The 20,441-nt window shown below is 36.0% G+C and overlaps 2 protein-coding genes across 3 annotated transcripts; one reads left to right on the forward strand and one right to left on the reverse strand.

Moving 5' to 3' along the window:
- The first annotated feature begins 42 nt into the window (after window positions 1–42).
- On the forward strand, window positions 43–1,112 carry LOC129800231 (uncharacterized). Its single transcript, XM_055844498.1, has 3 exons — window positions 43–553; window positions 677–893; window positions 958–1,112. Exons 1-3 carry the CDS (start codon window positions 43–45, stop codon window positions 1,103–1,105), a joined length of 876 nt encoding a protein of 291 aa, XP_055700473.1. The 3' UTR covers window positions 1,106–1,112.
- LOC129803746 (neuralized-like protein 4) lies at window positions 1,092–20,419 on the reverse strand. Of its 2 annotated transcripts, none has more exons than XM_055850516.1 (7): window positions 20,156–20,419; window positions 19,760–20,083; window positions 14,404–15,366; window positions 11,055–12,566; window positions 5,654–7,130; window positions 1,461–1,569; window positions 1,092–1,382 (listed from the first exon to the last, which is right to left on the reverse strand). In XM_055850516.1, exons 1-7 carry the CDS (start codon window positions 20,306–20,308, stop codon window positions 1,151–1,153), a joined length of 4,770 nt encoding a protein of 1,589 aa, XP_055706491.1. In that variant the 5' UTR covers window positions 20,309–20,419; the 3' UTR covers window positions 1,092–1,150. The 2 variants fall into 2 exon arrangements, with proteins under 2 accessions (XP_055706491.1, XP_055706492.1); XM_055850517.1 differs by lacking the exon at window positions 20,156–20,419 and having other exon boundaries at window positions 19,760–19,828; window positions 19,924–19,989.
- Window positions 20,420–20,441: the final 22 nt, after the last annotated feature.

The following is a 20,441-nucleotide window of genomic DNA, read 5'->3' on the forward strand; positions in this document are numbered from 1 at the left end:
AAAATTGCTGAGTACAGTCTTCGTAGTCAAAAATTTTTAGGAATGAAAGTCGCAGTGATTTTAGGTGTGTTCCTCATCATCTCAGAGTTTAATCTCTGTTTAACGTGGTGCCTAAAGAGTCTTGGTGTCCAAGAATGTGACTTTAACTTGCTTCACATCTCAGTGTACAATTTCCGGGCATTTCTTTCTGTCCAGAGTCGAGATGTGAGACAAATTCCAACTCTTGTGGAAACCTCATGGCCAGAGAAGTTACTCTCTTTCGTGGCACGCGGATTTCCCAGCAACAGTGCTCACAGTCCAGCGAACAAATGCCAGAGAATTATACAGAGTTACCGAACTGGAGTTGATTGTCATGGGAGATTGTGGATGGTGGATAGTGGTTCTTGGGAATGTCCTCCCAAGATTATTGTGTACAATCTCAAAAGTCCTTGGAACAATGAGATTCACCGACATGTCTTTGAGAATGCCACAGAAGGAATCTTCACTTCTCTGAGTATCGATCCTGTGGATCACGCAGGAAGATTCACAAGGGCTTATCTCACAGTGAGAGGGAGTAATTGTATTGTTACTTATTCACTGGAGGAGAAAAAATTCTGGACACTTTGCTCTAGGGAGGATTCATTGGAAAATCATTATTTTCCATCACATTTCAGTGAGTCTGTAATCCTTCCAATAGGACTCTTGTACCTCTACGATCAATCCCAGAATTCCCTGCATCTCACGGACATTCGAGGGATTCGTGAGATGGAATTCCAGGAAAATGACATAATTCACATGGAAACAGATATAATTGGGAATTTGATGGGCAAGGGACATTCACTAATTGCAGATTCTAAAAATTTCCTCTACTACATCATTCCTAAGGATGGAGTTGTTGTCAAATGGAATATAAAGTAAGTGGACTTACCTTTCAATTTCACAAATTCCCGCGTCTCATTGGGCTTTTGAATCTTCTAGGAAACCTCTGACAGCAGAAAATCATGAAATCCTCCATTTTCAATCCCAAGAGATGATTGGTCTACTTTTTAGCTTCCAGGAATCCCTCTGGGTTATCAATGCCCATGCCATTGGGGACAATCATAGTCACAGAATTCATAGCGATTAAACTTTTATCTTGAGATCACTAATAATGGTATTTTTCTTTTGATTTTTAGCATCCAGTCGGCCCAGTTGAGTCAATTTTCAGCAAAAGTGCAGTTATGATGCATGCTCCTGCTTCTTTGGTTGTCCACAGTTGCACCACTTGACGATCAGTTGGAAGTTTCTCCTCATCTTCCGGACTGTTATCTTCCTCCTCATCCTCCTCCTTATACCCACAGAGACTCTGAGTGCGCACCCGGACCTCAAAAGAAGTCGCCACACGAGTATTTCCCAAAGTGAACCTTAAAAAATATTTCCCATCATTACTCAATTTTTTTCCAGAATTTTTTTTCTTTAAAATTTCCAAAATTGCCCCTTACGTGTGTTTAGCAAATATCGGAACAACATTTGGTGTAGCACTGAGTATTATATGCTTCCCAGGACCAGAATCATCTTTCTGTGACTGAGCCACACTCGGTTCATTGGAATCTGTTCACGATCAAAAAATATAATAAATTTCTTAATCAACATTGAGAACTCTTTTAAGATAAAAAAAAAAACTAGTGATAAGCCTAGATCAGCTCGTTGTAGGTGAGATTATTAACATGAGCAAACTCGGAATGCATGAAAATTTGATTTAGAGCTGAAGTTGAGTGACACCATTCAGTTATCTTGAATTAAATTCGTGAAACTATACAAATTTTGTATTAACACCAAAATATCAAGGATTTGGATAAACTGGCACAAAAGTAATATATGGGTGAAATGTAGACCAGAATGTTCTCTATAATTTTGCCGTCACTGAGAGAAATCCGAAAAAGTTAAAATAACATTCCGGAAATGTTAATTTTACCTTGCATTATTGATCCGAAATCGGTGTAAATATTACGCTTTTTAGGTGTATTGGGGGTTAAAGTTACCCTTTTTCATGTTAATTTTACCCTTAAAAAGGTGTAAAATTAACATTAAAAAATGTTGATATATTTTTACACCTAAAAGGTGTTAAAGTTATGAGGAAAAAATGTTAATCGCACCCTCTTTTTTTCTCAGTGGTAGAACTTGATCTCATCGATTACTCAGAAGGCGAGATAATCGAGGTTGTTTGTTTCTGAACTCGTTTTTTCACCCAGAGCGCCCCAAGTGTTCATTTGATGAACCTCAACTATATCAAAGAATTGCTGTATTTTGTGAGACATTCCATTAAAAAAACCCTATTTTAAGTGTCTTGGTCGAGTAGAAGCAATCAAATTGGCATCTTACTGAGTGATTTCAAAGCGTTATTATGGGAAAAATTAATTTTTTCACACTAAAACGACCAAATCGGGCAGATGCACTGAGAAAAAGAGGGTGCGATGAACATTTTTTCTTCATAAATTTAACATTTTTTAGGTGTAAAAATATATCAACACTTTTTAATGTTAATTTTACACCTTTTTAAGGGTAAAATTAACATGAAAAAGGGTAACTTTAACCCCCAATACACCTAAAAAGGGTAATATTTACACCGATTTTGGATCAATACTGCAGGGTAAAATTAACATTTCTGGAATGTTATTTTAACTTTTTCGGATTTCTCTCATGTCAGTGTGGCATTGTCTGATCGAAAAATGATGTATGCACAAAATATAGACATAAATGTCCTCTAAAATTATGTCGAAGTAATCATTAAGATCGGTTAAGCATGTGTCGAGATAATTGAGGTAATGTGTTTTGAATAACGGTTTTTCGACTGTGGCGCCCCTACCGTTGGTCCTATGAAGTTAAGATGTTCTAAAAAATTGTAGCGCTTGGCGATACTTTTATTTGCGTCTCATTCGTTAAAATCGGTCAAATAGAACCGGAGATACACTCGACTCTTCGTTATCCGGCTGACTGGGGGACAAAATGACATTTAGGTTTTTTGAATGATCAACGGTTTTTATATTTTGTGCTGTGTAAATTTATTTTCTGTCTGACAAAGAACAAGCGAATTTTCTTCATGGTGTGCTTATGTTTCATTTTTTATCACAATTATGTATTAAAAACTTCGATACAATGATAATAATACTTTAATTCACACTGGACAAACTGCATGCTTCGTAAAAAATCGTTTTGAATACATCAACCGCCAGCGTTTGGCAGCTGTCACCCGGATAAAAAAGTGCCTGATAACGAAGAGCTGAATGTACAGCAGACTCTCTCAAATTCGGGCATTTGAGACCGAAATGTCACCTGAAAGAGATAAATTCGGGCGTCAAACTGTTTGAAATGCAACGATCTTTTGTTCATTTGCATAGTCACATTAAGTTTACGTACTCATATTTATTATAATTCTTATGAAAACCTCTTAATAATGCAAAATCATATCACAACTAAGACAAACCGTGGCAAATTTAAGCACATTTGCTTCATTCAATAATCAGAATCATTACCTGGAAAATGTCAACAAACTTTTTTCAAATTCAACTTACTGCCCGAATTAAAAAGTAGCCCGATCTTCAAAGAGTCGAATTAGCGAGAGTCTACTGTATGGTGTTTTGAATTCCGTGAACTTTGACCCCTCGTATCTCCGGTTTTATTGTAACCACAGAGAATCCACGCCACTTTTTGGAAACTTAACAGCCTAGGCTTCAACACTCTAAAATTTCATCAAAATGCGCAATGGCGTTTTTGAGAAAAATGAGTTTGAATTTGATGAATTTTGACGCTATCGCAGCGCCACCTGTGGTAACTTTTTGAACTTCTATCTAAAATTGCTCATCGAGGCGAAACCAAAAACCCAAAATTTAGGTCAAAATGTTAATTAGAACCGGAGATAGAGGCCGGTCAATTTTTGAACTTTCACCCCTTATAGCTCGGGTCAGGGGTTATGGATCGACTTAAGTATTTTTTTTCTTGATAGGTATAATCTGGGGCTAGAACATACTAAAATTTCAGCCCGACGCACAATGGAATTTTTGAGTTATTTAACTTAGAAAATTTCAAATTTTTCTTTTTAATAATAGCGCCCCTGTCGGTGGTTTTAGGAACTTGCGATGTTCGATGCACCTTTGTTGCAAACTGCAAGTTGATATATTTCTTAGTTCGGGAGCTATTAAGCTCAAAAGAGTGTCCGGCCGGGAACGTAACTTAGCGACCCATATCGTCAGTAAAATCAGCATTTGTCGCAACTTCATTTTTGCGATTTTGAGATATATGCATATTTAGAATCGGCGTAATTTTGTTTATTAAACGCACTTGTGTAAAAGAAATTTTTATAAGCCTATTAAAAATTATTTTAAACAAAAATTATCGTAAGTGCCCTTAATTAAGAAAAATTTATCAGAATTTGTCGTAACTTCCATTTTTGGTGAAGTTAAGACAAATTTTCATACAAAATTTTCTCTAATCAGCATTTACCGTAACTTCTTTTGCGCGGCTAGTAATTTGCAGCTAAAACGTTTCATTTTTTAAAGATTTTCTCGAGTTAACACTTTAAAACCCAAAGTGGCATTTTTCCAATTTTAAGTTTGGAGCTTCATAGTAGAAATTCTATTCAATATTATGCTAAAGTGATAACACTAATGTATAGAGAACTTAATTAGCTTTCGTTTAATAGAAAAAAAATAGTTGATAACTTTTTTATTATTTAAAATAATGGGAAAAAACCAATTGCCAAATTGCCGTAAAATGCCACCTTTTTTTAATATGGAGTTGACATCTGAAATGGACATTTGCAATGGCTTATACTACATAACCAAAAAAATGTTAATATTTTTTGAGTTTTGTCATGATTCGAAAAAAATCGTAAAAAAATACGTGAACATGTTAAAATAATTATTAAAAATTAAGTAATATAAGACCTAGAATTGTCGTAGAATGGTAATCTAAAAAAAATTTGGTGAAAATTCACTTTTCGCTTTGTTTTTCTTTTTCGATTCCCTGTTGGAATTTTACATAAAATTTTCTTAAACAAAAGCACAGACTATATATGAGAATTTGAAAATTTTACAGGAAAATATATAGATATGTGTTCTAAGATCCTTGCCAAATTGCTAGAAAAAAGGACATTCAATAGAAATTGCCTTTTTGCTACGAAAATCTGCAAAAATTCACTTTGGCATTTGTTGTCAATTTTCACAAAATTTATATAAAAATTAGAAGAAAAATGGGAAGATATTTATTGAAAAAATAATTTATGAGTCCTAGAGCTGCTGTAGACGTCTTACGGAAGGAAAAACTATTGAAAAATTGCTTTTTTGTGGAGAATATCTCCACTGGCATTTTATGCCAGTTTGGTATTTTACGTGATTTTTTGGCTCGGGTTTTAAAGTGTTAATTTACAGTTTATTAGTGCCACTTTTATTATTTTGACTCAAAAGTATCGCATTTGGTGCTCATTTTTAAGAAGAATAAAGCTGAACTAAGAATTTCGTTTCCTGAAAAGTTGTCAAAAGGAAATTACGACAAATGCTGATTTAACTGACGATATATTCGTGATCAGGAAGTGGCGAAACACATTTTACCAAAGTTTGAGCCCGATCGGAGGTCATAATATTTTCTTAGGATTATAGTAGGTGAGATTGTTAAGAATGTCATCTAATAAGAAACTTACCCAGTGGAAGTAAATGCCCTCGATCAAGAATTGGCCGAATTCTGTCCACACGACTGAGGTAAAAGGCCGTTGTCCAGTCTGTGCATTCAGTGCTCAATCCTCCTGAATTGCACGTCTCCTGATTCAACTTGAATCTCACCCATCCCCTCACCACGAAAGCCAGCGGTGTTATGGCGCAGTCAGCGCAATAGCACGTGGGATAGTCGTAGCTGAAGAAGGCATCTGGAAGTACCAGAGTCTTCTTGAACTCACTAACCATCTTCCTATATTCACAATCTCGATTGTCCGTGAGCAGTGTATCCAGATCAATGATGAAATTATTAGCTGATCTTTGACCGCCAACTGCTCCAGCTGAACTTCCCGGTGAATCTGCCTGAACTTCCGTTCGATTTTCCTCTACTTCCACCTCCAAATAGTTAGAATCGTTGTTAACTTCAGGTGCTGCTGCCTCTGGTGGCTCAAAATAGGCTCTGGTTGTATCTTCTTGATTGTGAAATCTCTGAGTACTCTGACTGCGTTGAATATTGAGATTTGTCGAATGCTGCAGCTGCAGAGATTCTCGGAGACAGCAGGAATTTGTCAAGTCATTCCTGGCTTCCATTGAGCGATTCTTGATGGAGATGTTCATCAGGAGATTCTCAGATACACTTTCCATCACAGATCTGGTCATTGAAGAACTTCCAGGAGCATTTATTGGCGGCAGCGAAGTCTCTGTTTCCTTCTCATGCACCTCCAGATCTGCCTTTTCACACTGTGGCACATTGGATTCAGATTCTGGCCCTGTAGCTTCAAGGGTATTCTGTAGGGAAGCCTCCTCGTTGAAAGGACTTCCATTGCGCATAATTTCAGCATTTACCAAGGAAATTTTCTCACACTTCCCATAAATATCAAATACCGGATAAACATGATGAGGCAATCCTGTTGCCAATTCTTCCAACGTAGTTGAATTTACCATGAGGATGAGACTTCCAGCATGATTGAGAAGTGTAATGACACTTCCTCTCTGGATATTTTCCAGAACAGCTGCATAGGACGATTGCATCTTATTCTCATTGATATTGACGTAGTCTTCAGCAAATATCCAACAGGGTCGCTTCATATTGATGGCACTTTGAGGAATCTGCAGATGACTTGATGTCGGACAAACTCCCACAACACCAACCAAAATTGTCCCTTTCCAGTTTGGCGAAATCTCTTCCACGCGTATACTGACACTTTGACCCTTGCACAGTGGTTTATTGACAAAAACCACCCCATTGTTGTACCCCTGAGTCCTCCAGGCACTCTTCCTGTCTTCCGATAGCTGCACATTCTTCCCATGCAACTCAGCAAATTCAAATGCCAGCATATCCGAGTCTAGAGACTCCAACATTGAATCTTGCTTGTTTAATGGATCCACGCCAAATTCCAGGGAATCCTGGAGACGCAAGCTACAAGGTCGAAGTGGGGAAGAAGCACCTTGGGACCGAGAAATCACCTACGGGAAATATTGAATTTTATCTTCAATTTTCAGTTTGTAGCCTCTCCTTAATTTTGTCTCAATTTTGTGTGATTTTAGGGATAAAAAAGGTCTTTAAAAACAGGCTGAGATTATATACTGGACCTTCTCTGGACATAGGAAGGTAGGGCTATCTGTTATTTTGACCGGAAATTTTAACTTTAACCGATTTTTTACTATATTCGAACTCAAAAACAGTAGGGGAGACCGGGGAGGTTTGGGACAGGGGTAGTGTGGGACAAGGCGATTTTTCATTCATTTTTGAAATAAATGGGATTTAACCATTACTCAATCGTAGACAATATTAAGATGTATCGTGACTAAAAGAATGGATATCCTCACACTGAACGGAAACGGAGATTAAAAAATTGTTAAAAGTTGTTAATTCCCATACAGTGATTAAACAAAAGTTGCTATTTTGGGGTTAAACAACATAATTGTTGCGTTTTGTTTAATTTTAATCTCCAAAGTTGTTTAAATCTTAGATATCAAAAATTAATCAAATTGTTGTTAAATATTGTTACAAAGTGATTAAATTTATCAATTTTTTAACAACATTTATCAAAAAATAACAATTTTAAAAAACCCTTTTATGCACTTCTTAAATGTCTCTTAATTTTAAATTAATTTTATTTTATAATAAAAGAATCATTTTCAATCTTACTGAATATATTTCCTTCCATTTACATTATAAATTTTACATTTTTCTGGGATGTTTGAAATCATTTGAGAAATTTCATTATTAATCTTCCTACCAACATAATGGTTTCGGTGTCTGTCAAATTTTAATTCATTTTTAAACATTTGATTTCGAAATATGAGGTACCGATTTTTATAAGTTTTTCAAGAAAACGTCTTGCCGTGTACTTTGTCTTTTCGTAAATTTCTAATGATTTATTTCCGTGCTTAATGTTCATACCAGGTTTTCTTTGCAAGATCATTGTAATTCAAAATAATGGAGTTTCCATTTAGTTCAATTTTCTTTAAATCTTCGTTACAATTTGGATTAAAGAACATGTCAGATATTTGCAAAGAAGCTTACCAGAGAAAGTGATATATTTTTTCGAGACGTACTTTTCGTATAATATTTATCGTTGTGCTTTTCTTCGAATCTTTGACATGCAATTGGTCTGAGTGGTCCGCTTTGCTTAATTATGTGAGCATAGTGTGTTAAGTAGTGATACTTCGGCTTTAATTTCTTTTTAAAAGTTTTTGATATAGTTTATTGTGACGAGAGACGAGATTATTCACTTGGACAATTTCGTTTTCACTGACTGAAAATTTTGAAAGAATCATTACTATTTTCTACAAAATGAAGCTGATGTATGATGAATGAAGCTATCAGTTTAATAATTCGTACAAAAGTTGCCGATTCAGATGCGAACATTTTTAGTTTTTCTTTTTTCAAGTGCATCCTTGTAATTACAGTTGAATTAGAAGAATATTCGCTATCATATTTAAATTTGCTTTTTGCCGCATTAAGTTGGTCGATTCTAAAATATATCTTTTCACAATTAAATATGACAGCGCACTATAAAGATCATAGTGAACAACTACTTCATAAAGATCATGCATATTATCCTTGAAAAAATTTGTAGTTACGCACAGTACAGCTTTCCTCCATAAGACTTTCTAGTTGCAAATTTTGGAACATAATATTCTCCCTTAAACATATGACTTTTTTAAGGAGAAGTTCTAAAGCTTTTTAATTTTATTTTACCTTATCTTCGCCAGGAAAAACCACGAAAATATACTAAGAGAGAATTTCAATGGATCGGCAAGACATAATCAAACCCCGGCTCTGCGTGGTCTAGAATTAGGTTAACGAGTCCCCTCCTCCTGTTCTTCTTATCCAGTTTACCATTTTTCTCATGGTATTCTTTAAGGGAAATTCCTTCTGGACATTTTAAAATATCATGGATCGAGATAACAATCCAAGAGGACACTCGAGTATTTCCCCGTTTTGGTTGATCCCGGCGTACTTCCCTTCCGGACTGCACGTTTTGACGCCATTATCGACGGAATATCATTTTTACGGCCCCAGGAGGAAGGATTTCATTGATATCCGTTTCCTCGAGGTCGCAGATATCGTCTGAGGTGATTCCTCGATCTATAAATTAAAGAAAAAAGTCGAGAAATAAGACAAGAGGGAGAATGAGGTTATGGAAGATCAAAAATACCTTTCAGGGCTCCGTATTTCTCGGGTGCTCCAAACTTGTGGGACAGAGCCATCAAATTTGGATCGTTACAGACCTCCCCCATAAACAAAATTAGCAAATTTGCGTTTACCACTTGTTTTTTAATTTAATTTTATTGACACACGCGCAACTCACTTGGCATACTTCAACTTCATAATCCAATTGACTGAGAAGAAATGTCAAAATTAAAACTTATTTCAACAAAAAATGTTTAAAATTTGTTAAAATGTTGTTAAGAAAAGAAAACGAACAAATTATTGTTAGAAATAGTTTACTGTTGTTTTTTAGTTGGTAAAAAAAAAACAATTTTTGTTAATTTTATCTCCTTTTTAGACGCAATTAATGAAATTTTTGTTTATTTCGTAAATAATCTCTTTTTATCTCCAAAAATAAAAAATTTTCAACAAATTTTAACTCTCATTCCGTTCAGTGCAGTTTTATTGTTTTAATTCTATGATCACTTTTTTAAAAATTGATAAAAATTGCATATTTTGACGTCTCAGTTTTCCTCTTTGTATTTTATATCAGCGATATATAATCAAAACTTTTTTATCTCATTAGCTAGCAGTGTAATCTTGGAACATATTTTTATAAAAGATTCAGAGATTATACGCTCTTGTTTTTTACTTAAAGATTTTAAATACCAAAACTACACGCGGGGATGTTTGGGACACCTGAAAGGGGAAGAATGGGATGTTGATTTTCGACGCGATTGTAGGTGGTGTTCAATTGTTTATTGTCAAAATGAAGAATAATGCCCAGTTTCAACTGAAAATCTCCCTCTTGTGCAAACTTTACCAGTAGAGCAGATTTTTTTAACTACAGGGACAATTAAACCATCATTGTCTTGGGAATCAATAATTCCTTCTCACTCAGAGAATATTCGATCTTTGCCCAATCTAGTTAAAAACTATTTTTTTCGAAAATTTCTCGAACAAGTTCTCCAGAAAAAGCAAGGCGAGAGCTAATTCAGAGAAATAATGAGAAAACAGGAATCCATCAATGAGTTCAAAACTAAGAGTTGTAAGAAAATCTACTCACTTAAGGAATTTGATAATCATGATTGCAATATTTAGAATAAAAAAAAGAAAAGAAAGGTAGATGGAAAATAAGAAGAAAATACTTTAAATAATTGATTGACAATAAATGACTCTACTGTACAAATAAAATTGATATTAATTTCTAAGTATAAATAAAAGATGAAACATTTTTATTTCTATCAGAAATATTTTTAATCTGGTATTTAAAATTAATTAACGTGTTCCAGTAATGCAAATTATGCGAGAAAAACGCGTCCCAAACATCCCCTTTTGCGTCCCATACTGCCCCACATCGGGAAGGTTTGGGACAAAGCGTCAAGTAAAATGTTTTATCTTCTCCAAGAAAACTGAGTTGTTTTCCAAGTTCTATCGAGTACTTTTTATAAAGTCAATACCCATAAGTATTCTATAGACTGCATAACATTGTAATACACTATCGTGATTTTTTAGAATACTGTCTCAAAGTCAAAACATGAAAAAGTGTCCCAAACCTCCCCGGTCTCCCCTAATTGACTGCACACTAGACAAATTTCTGTAAAAAAAAAATTAAAGTCGAATATTCGAAGGTAAAATTAAACAATTCTGGATGGCCTATTCCTCAACTGAATTTTCTTAAATTTGGCTTTTTTTGGAAAAATTAGAAAAATCGGAATTAGAAAACTCACCTGTACAGCCATTGTTGAGCCAATCAGCTCTACCACTGCGTAAACATCCGTTGAAACTCCATGGAAAGTTATGTTCATGTCTTCGGAATTCAGGAGAACATGCAGAGTCCTCGCCGGAGTCAATTCCAGCGTTAGACGATCTCCCACTCGAAGCCATTCCAGAGAGGCCAATGATCTATTGATCAAGCCACCATTGTGCCTTACTTCATTGCACGAGACATACCAGACATTAGCTGGAATCCTCTTGATCGTACTTGGTATATTCTTTCGAACATGTTCATCCGTCAAATTGAGATCCGTTACGCCGAACTTCAAGCTTCCAGCATACATTTGATTGATCTCCGTGATCTTAATCTCAAATTGCTCCCCAACAGCTAGAGGATGCTCCGAAAAGGCCAATCCATGTGAGAGAGCAGCAGCAGCATTAACACAGCGATTGGCCATTGTCCAGTTTTGAGACAGGGAGATATTTCCCGAGATGCATGACCACCGATGTTTGGCCTCCAACGCCGGCTGAATCACCGACGTAGCCTGGAGGCTCTGGGAATTTTCACTAGTGGCATATGGTGCTCGGATATCGAGTTGTGGCGTAGAGATGCTCACCTGAGCACATTGCCCATAGAGATCAATAACGGCGTACAAATTTGACGTTCGCAGCTCATAAGCTGGACCCTGATCAACTCCATCTATCATAAAATGGATAAAATCCCCATTTCTCATCACCCCAATCCTGGCACCAGTAGCCAATGTATCCAAATCAAAGGGGATCAATCCATTACGGACAGTCACACCATTGTAGATTAGGGAACTCCCAGACAACATTAAAGTATCGTGACTGAGGTCTGTTGCCGTACTGGGTAAGCTCACCTCATCCGGCCTGGCACCCGTCACCCCAATCTCAATGCTCCCTGTCCAGTGATCAATCATATTCTCCAGCACCACTTCAAACACCTCCCGCTGCCTCAATGGTCGATTGCTAAACACAATTGATCCATTGAATTCAGCCAGAGCTTTCGGACGACTCGCCGTGAAGCCACCATTTGATATTCTAGCATTCCTCCCATGCACCTGATGGAATCTCAATCTTGGTTCACTACTATACAGTGTTGTATTGGAAATTGTTGAGTTGCCCGTGTCCGGACTTCCCACTTCCGATGTATCCACAATACTCGCTTGAGCTGCTTGACCATACAAATCAATCACCCCGTAAACTTTCTCTGGGACTCCCGTGGCTGCTGGTCCCTGATCCATGCTGTTCACATAGAAGTGCAACACTCCATCGTCCTTTCGGACAACACCCACACGATCACCTACCTGAAGTCTGTCCAGATTCTGGCCATATTGCTCAATAACAGTAGTTCCATTCTGCATCACACCATTCCCTGTCATCATCCACGTCCCCGAGCGCACATTTGTCATCGTAAAGGGAAATTCCAGTTCAGTGGGACTGTGAGTAGTAACTCCCATCTCAATTGAACCAGCCCATTTACTAACAACCCTTTCCAGACGAACCTAAAGATGAAAGTGAATTCACTTTCAAGCTGGACTTTTTAGAAATTTACAAGACCGATTCTATATAGGGTAAATGTCCTAATTCAACCAATTAAGTTCGTATTTTTTCTGAAGAGAATTACATAAATTTGCTCCTTGACTCTTCTATAACACTTGGAAGGACCCTAGTGGCAGCCGCTGCCAATTTAGTTTTCAATTTAATTTTTTATAATGAAGAATATATCATTTTGCCTGGAGGCCTGAGTGAATGCGTGCAGAATTTATCTGGCTATTTTTTCGTTATAATATTTTTAATAAAAATTAAATATTAATGTAAAATATATTGCAAAAACAAAAAACTACACTCGGAAGGACCAAGTGACAGTTGCTGCCATATGCATTTTATATGGGAGTTTGACGTTCTGCAGATGTAATTTTCTTGATTGTTAGTGTATAAAAAAGCCTTAAAAGAACAAATTGAAAGTGTTTTTGCAAATGATTGAGAAGAATTAATGGGGAAAGAGACATGCCTTTGAATGCGTCAGTTTTTTTAATGCTTCAATTTTTCTCTTATTTTCCAAAGCTAAAAATCCATTTTATTAAGCGAAGTTAATAGAAAATAGTTAATAGTTATTAACTATTGTTCATAAAGTAGAATTTTTGCTTTGAAAAATAAGAGAAAAATTGAAACATTCAAAGGCTGCCGCATTCAAAGGCAGACCACTTTCCCTTACTCCATGATTCTGATAAAGATGAAAACATCGAATCGTTAAACATCTTTAGATACAGTATATTTTTAATTTAAATATAAGTAAAAATATCAAAATATTATGTAAAATTCGATAAATGGCAACGGCTGCCACTTGGTCCCTCCGTGACACTTTTAGTTAGGGTTCTACGAAGTGATAATGTTACTGTTTAGTGAAAATTCTTTAGATATAATTTGAAAATTTCTTAAATACAAGAAAAATATACGAGTATACAAAATGCTTCTATTAGTAACAAATTAATCCAAATGGAGACAAGGGAAAGTTTCTAATTAGAGACAAACAGTGTAAGTGAAACCGCGACGAAAGGCTTCCCAAACCTTGTTCAGTTGCTCCTGAGTGCAAGATTTGTTCTTATTCCTGGTATTTTCACTTTTTCCATCTAAAACAATAAAAAAATCTCTCCAAAAAATCATATTTCCGGGGTTTTCTATTGAAGCATTTGCAGACATTTCAGAAAAAAACATTTTTGTTCACGAAATAGGTACTTCACGTATCGTTAACAATAAAGATTAGTACTTAATTTAACTAAAATTAGCCAAAAATATGACATAAATGTTAAACAAAACGAATACACAACAGTCAACTTATTGTGTTTTTCATTGGAAAACATGACCAATCGATGACAAATACGATGGTGAAAAGGTACACTTTTAATTTTTCTGAGAAATTAACAAGTTAAAATTTGTGAATATGAATGGATTTTCGCTTTATTTGGAGCAAAATTAACTAAATAATGAAACTGTGGTATAGAAAACATATAAATATAATAATTTAGTACTGTATTTATCGTGAAAACAATGACGTTTCCATTTGAAGTAGCGAAAAATTTCCATTTGAAGCAGGTTTTGAATTACCTTAATTTACCCTACTTTGCGTAATTTGAAAAACTATGAAAAACCGTGTCATTTCAAAAGGAATTTATGCTGTAGGGAGATTTATGGCATGGCTAAAAGTTTCATGATTAACTTGGTCAAAAGGTTGCCAAAAAATACTTTGGGTAAAGTTTTAGCCTAATCGGACGACACAAAAATCATGATAATTGCAAGCTATCAAAAATATCAACTAAAAAAAAATATAATGAAACTTACTTGGAACAACTCATTGGGTCTCAAAGGCCTTCTGGTCAGGACGACGCCATTGTTAAAGTCATCGGAAGCGTTGGGTCTCAATGCTGTACGTCCACTATGCGTCACTGTAGCGTGTGATCCGCAGATTGGGTGAAAGGTGAGCCTGTCCGTTGGGAGAGCTTCAAGATCAAGGGCTACCGATGGGTTATCTGTGACATTAGAAACAGCCTCAACAGCTGCATTTCCAGTACTTCCGGCATTTGTATTCTGTGATGCCAGATTATTGCGCCTGGTGACGAGATTCTGCTGCTCACGCTCATCCCTATCCACAATGGTAACTTTGATGGTCATCCCGTAGAGATCGATGACACCCCAGAGAATCTGAGCCACCTTCGTGGCAGCACATCCCTGATCCCGTCCATTGATGAAATAGTGCAAATTTCCATTGGACTTACGCATCATGCCAACACGATCTCCCTCTCGCAGCTCATCCAAATTGAACTCTCCATATTCCCGGCGGGTACCCTTCCCATTCGTGAGGATCCCACAACCAGACATCATAATCGTACCCGAACGCATGTTTGTCATTGTAGCCGGAAAGTGCAGGGCGCCGGGATTGTGAGTTGTTACACCGACTTCAATTGACCCTGACCACTTATCCACGAGTTTATCGATACGAATCTCAAACAGTTCATTATCCCTCAATGGCCTATGCGTCATCACGACACCATTGTTGAACTCATCCAGTGGACGGCGACGTTCGGCTGTCCGAGAGTTTGAACTGAGTTTTACAAGGCTTCCACAGCGCGTGTGAAAGCGTAGACGATCATTCATGTCAACAGCCTCTGCACATGCCGTCGATCCCGGCGGAGGACTCACACACACGTCAACAGACATCGGGATATCAATGTTTTGAGTAACAAGGGTATTATCAGTCAATGGCTGGCACTCACAAGTTGCTGTGGTCGGTGAATTAATCACCACCTCGAAGATTTTAAATGAAAAAGAGATATTCAATTGCAACGCAGATGCAAAGAGATGCCACCGACGATTTATTTATAGAAAAGCTCTAAATTGTATTTAAGTTATTTGTGCTCTCAGCCTCACTTATAAAGAATTATGTACAAAGAGTTGTAATATTCGATAATCGCGTTATGGTGAAGTAACCACTTATCGCCACTTTTAGGAGAAAGTGAAATTAAATGTATTATAACTTTTGACCCCTTATTATCAGATAACTCAAATTTGACACAAAGTTACTTAGATATATTTACTCTACATTCGTCAAAACAAAAGTCCTACAATACAACGCGGGAGTACATAAAAAACCGATTTTTATTTACAATGCAAAAATAACCACTTCATCGCCACTTTTTACCACTTTTCGCGAGTTCTGTAATCACTTCTCGCCACCCACTTGGAAAGGTTCAAACCAAACTCGATTATTTTCGGCAATGTTATGAAAAATACACATTCAGCATTTCTTTTTCCTCATGATCACCTTATTATTACTCACATTAAATGATTTTTCTTCACTTTTATTTGAGAAATCAAATTATTAAACTATTGCAGAAAGTAAACAAAACAGATTTGGCAACTGAGAATCTATGAAGCGAAGTTAGCGTCGCCAATTGAAAAGCAATGGCGACAGGTGGTGAATCAATTTTATAATATTACCACTTTCCGCCATGGCTCATTTTTACATAAAAATAATATAAAATGAAACATTAACTAACTAAATACAAATTTTATGTATTCGCCGAATGTAACTAATTGTTCAATATATAAATTATTTATTCAAAATCGTAAATTTTGTTCGATAAAAGTTTTATGACACTTACTATATTTGGTAAGAAATATTGGATTCGATGCACTTGCTTAAAATATTCCTCTAAAAAATGATCAAACATTTAAATTCAAAACAAAAAATTAGTGTTTTTCGACTCTATAAATAACAGCAGTAGACATACAAATAATTTTAAGGCTAATTTATTTCACAAATAATGGAAAAATTGCGATTTCAATATAAGTGGCGAAAAGTGGGGCACTGGCGAGAAGTGGTGATTCCACCCTACGGCAAGTATTTCGATTATTTTCTTTCCATCCATAAGTGTAGAATTTTCATCGATTCTAAATGGTCCAAAAAAATATTGTTTTTCTGCAGAATATTCGTATTGTGACGAATTTTGGCTTCATTATTGGAAGGGGTAGTGAATTATTCACAACCGACCCCGCCTCCTACCTCCACAATGCACCCTTGGATTTCCCATAGCCCCATGAACCTATTTTGGGGCGAAAATTGCAGAATATTTGCTTGAGTGCAATTTTTGCACTTAAGCATAAACTTCGTGAAAGCAACACACCTATCTGTGAGGCAAAGCATGAAGAGGAGAGAGAAACAGAGTAGGAGCTGAATATCCCATTGAAAGAATAGAAAACAGTGGAAGATTGAAGTATAATGCATCATGAGCATCATACTAATTTTCCCAAGTAAGCAAGTTTAGCACCGGGACAGCTACTAAATAAACTTAAAATTTAAAAGTTCTAAAAACAGGGCATTGATGAGATTGCAAATTTTTTTCGATTAGAGATATTTTGACAGGGCTTTTACTCCTCCAGATTGAGCAATACAGGGAGTTCCGCTTTGAAAGAAATTTTCAAGACCGAAAAAAGCTCATGAATTCACTTCAGTGACACTGAAAATTTGCATACTTGCAGGAGATATCTTTGTAATAAGATACGGAAACGCCGTGATGCATGCAAAATATTTTTGGCTCAAATTTTTCGGCGTATTTGCAGAACCAACGGTTCAGAAAAAATCCATTTCACATTTACCGCGTGAAATTCAAAAATTATTTTATAAATAAGCTCCCAATAGTAGGCAATTCATATCAAATTCTTTCAATCTGTTTCCACTTAATCCGGAACTAGGGAAAGGCTTTCAGGCTTCGCACTCTTAATATTTTTCCTCTTTTTCCTATAGGGTAAGTGCGCCAAATTTCGGCATAGTTCCATGCAATCGCCAAAGTCTCAAGTTTGAAATGTAATATTTTTAATAGAAATTAATTTTTTTTTTTTGTTATTTTTTTAATAAGGAGTGTTTCTTGGAACCTTGTAGACAGTTTATCGTCTTTATTTTCTCTAAATTCATTCTTAATCATTTTCAAAGGGAATAAAAATGTAGACATAACATTGGTGCCCTATTTCGGCCACCTTCATTCTCATAGTTCCGTGCCCTCCCGGAATTCTTTCAATGTCTTTTTCAGATCATCGTGCTCGTCGAAGCGATATTTTTTCTTATTTTTTTGCATTGTATAATCTCTAGAGTATGCAAAACCTAAAAATTTATGGATATTCGAAGGACAAAAAAATGTGGTCGAAATTGCAAGATGGCCGGAATTTGGCACACTTACCCTATTACTTTAATTTTGAATGAATTTAACCTAATCTCTGGAAATTAAGTAGCTAATCTCAATCAACACATTTCTTGTAAAACATAGGTTATATTCATTAAAGGAAAATTGAAAAAATATGAAGTATTCGAAGCCAGAGTGTGTGCGAAGCCTGAAAGATTTCCCCTATTTTGCTTTGTCATTTTTACTCCTGAGGTACGGTCATCAAGGCTAAGATGGCGATGGCTGCTAAAAACTACAATGTACTGTACTCATTCATTAACCTCCCTTATGCTGTTTTTTATAAGAATTCGTGATGAATAAAAATCTATCTATCTAATATTAATAAAATGAAAATGAATAATATAGGGGAAAGGCTCATAATTTTGTCCAGTTTCTTATTTTGGACACTTTGAGGATAACATTGGACACTAAAAATAAATTGATTAAAATGATGGATTTTTATTCCAATATTTGATGAATAATGAATTCTATCTAAATATTTGTTCTTTTTGGAAGATTTGGCACTAAAGACGTTAAATTTTGAATATGATTTGAGTTGAAGTTGCTTTGTTGAAAATTCAGTGTGAGCAATTGCTTACGAGAAATATGACAGAACTTCGTGTTTACTTCAGTTCTTATTTAGCTGTAGTGAAGTACTAACAATGTTTCTTCGGTTTTTTTGAGTGATATTATTGAATACTCATTGAATATTGTGTTGATTCACGTTAGTGGTGATTTGTACATTTGACCTAAAGTGAGATTTGCCTTGTGAATTAGGTTTTTCGTGTGAAAAATGGGAAATGTTTTAAGACATTCACCAGTGAGGTGATACTCCTTATTTTGGACAGGTGTTTTTCTCACGAAATTTCGTGAAGTGTTAGCTTTTGTGATCACTAGGTTGGACAAATGCCTGGAGAAACAAAGGAGCATCATCTCTACGAAAGAGATGTAGCGAGAAATGCCTTGAAAGGCTCCCGGAAAGGTCAGGGAATGAGCGAATCGGCACGTACTTGGAGTATCGAAGTCAACTCATTTTAATGAATGATATGGAAAGTTTCCGGGCTTCTGTGACATTCTACGGTTCCCTTACATGAACAGGAAGAGGACTTGGTAAGATTGGTTCATCAAATGAAGAACAATGGGCATCCTATTGAGGCGGATTAGCTGTCCAAATTTACAGCCAAGTTGGCCAAATTAATAAACAAGTTGTCCAAAATAAGAGCCAAAGTCACCTCTACATATCAATTCATTTTTAAACGTATTAAAACTAATTTTAATAAAAATAAGACGATAAATAGCTTGCTAAGTTTCTAAACAACCCTTCTGAAAAGAGAGTAACAAGAAATGTCAATTGAAAATATCGCACATCAAACTTGGAACTTCGATGCTTATAAGCAGACTGTCCAAAATTATGAGCCCTTACCCTATACATGAAAAGTAAAATATTCTGAGGAAAAATTAAAAAGATTTCAGTTTTTTTTAAGGTTTAAAGGGATTTCTTGGATTTATTATTACTTTTTGTTTATTAATAATAATATTAATTAATTATTTTTTTCTTTTCTTAAAAAAATGTGTTATCCTATTTGTTTAAAACAGTTTTTTTTTTAATGGAGAATTTGACTAAAAATACCCTGCTTTAAAGATTATGATTTTTAGGATTAATATTGATAGTTTCAACGTAAATGAGAAACAATTTGGAAACTCTTCAAAACATTCAAACTTTACCGAATCACCGCTAGTGGCGTTGAAAACCCATTTAACGAAGACTTATGCCCTAGACACACTTACGACTTAAGCCGAGAGATGATTTAATGGAAAATGATGGAAATGTAATTTAACCATTATTTCTAATATAATTACGTTAAGCCGTCTCTCGGCTAATCCTCAGGTCTGTCAAGGCCTTTATTTAAGATTATTCCAATGAAGAGTAAAATTGAGCTCTCTAAATAACTCAATAATCTGATAAACTGAAAATCACTTACCTCCACACACTTTCCGTAGAGATTAACGAGGGCGTAGAGAGTCCGGGGAAGTCCAGTTGCGGCGACACCCTGTGAAATTCCATTCACATAGAAAATTAGTTCCCCATCCGAACTCTTCACAACACCAACACGATCATCCTCATTGAGGCTTTCCAAGTCAATACCATAGAATTCAACGATAGTCACGGTGTCCTTCAGCACAGAGCATCCTGACATAAGCCAGGTACCAAGACGCAGCTTTGTGGTGCAAGCTGGCAGCTGATCAAAATGTTCTGGCGGCACAGAAGTTACTCCAATTTCCAAACTACCGCTCCAAACGTGAATCTACACCCCCAAAATATAAATATATAACCTCACATTTATCATAGCGCCCCCTCGCCAAGCCCAGACACTCACCTTTTCAACAATGCGAATCTCAAAGAGTTTGTCGTCCTGCAGAGGATTAGCACTCAGGCACAGTCCGTGGTCAAATTCACTCTTGCGGCGTGTTGCGCGTGTATTATTCTCACTCAAAATCACTTTTTGGCCACATTTGGGGTGAAAAAACATACTTTTTGGGGGAAATTTTCTAGGATGTAGGACAAAAATCGATTCGGGACATCTTTTGTTTTTTTTTCCTCCGGCGACGTCACTGCAACTGAACTTTCCGGAATCCCTTTTTGTACAAATTCCGAAAAGTGAT

Source organism: Phlebotomus papatasi, chromosome 2 (assembly GCF_024763615.1).
Source record: "Phlebotomus papatasi isolate M1 chromosome 2, Ppap_2.1, whole genome shotgun sequence".
NCBI classification, from domain to species: domain Eukaryota; kingdom Metazoa; phylum Arthropoda; class Insecta; order Diptera; family Psychodidae; genus Phlebotomus; species Phlebotomus papatasi.

Excerpts from the sequence above, each read along its gene's own strand:
- LOC129803746 (XM_055850516.1), bottom strand. The coding sequence starts at position 20,308 with ATGTTTTTTCACCCCAAATGTGGCCAAAAAGTGATTTTGAGTGAGAAT. Across the intron at positions 15,367-19,759 it reads TCTACGGAAAGTGTGTGGAG|GTGGTGATTAATTCACCGAC; the intron begins GTAAGTGATTTT and ends AAAATCTTCGAG. Across the intron at positions 7,131-11,054 it reads GCTCAACAATGGCTGTACAG|GTGATTTCTCGGTCCCAAGG; the intron begins GTGAGTTTTCTA and ends TATTTCCCGTAG.
- LOC129800231 (XM_055844498.1), top strand. The coding sequence starts at position 43 with ATGAAAGTCGCAGTGATTTTAGGTGTGTTCCTCATCATCTCAGAGTTT. Across the intron at positions 554-676 it reads TTATCTCACAGTGAGAGGGA|GACTCTTGTACCTCTACGAT; the intron begins GTAATTGTATTG and ends TCCTTCCAATAG. Across the intron at positions 894-957 it reads GTTGTCAAATGGAATATAAA|GAAACCTCTGACAGCAGAAA; the intron begins GTAAGTGGACTT and ends TGAATCTTCTAG.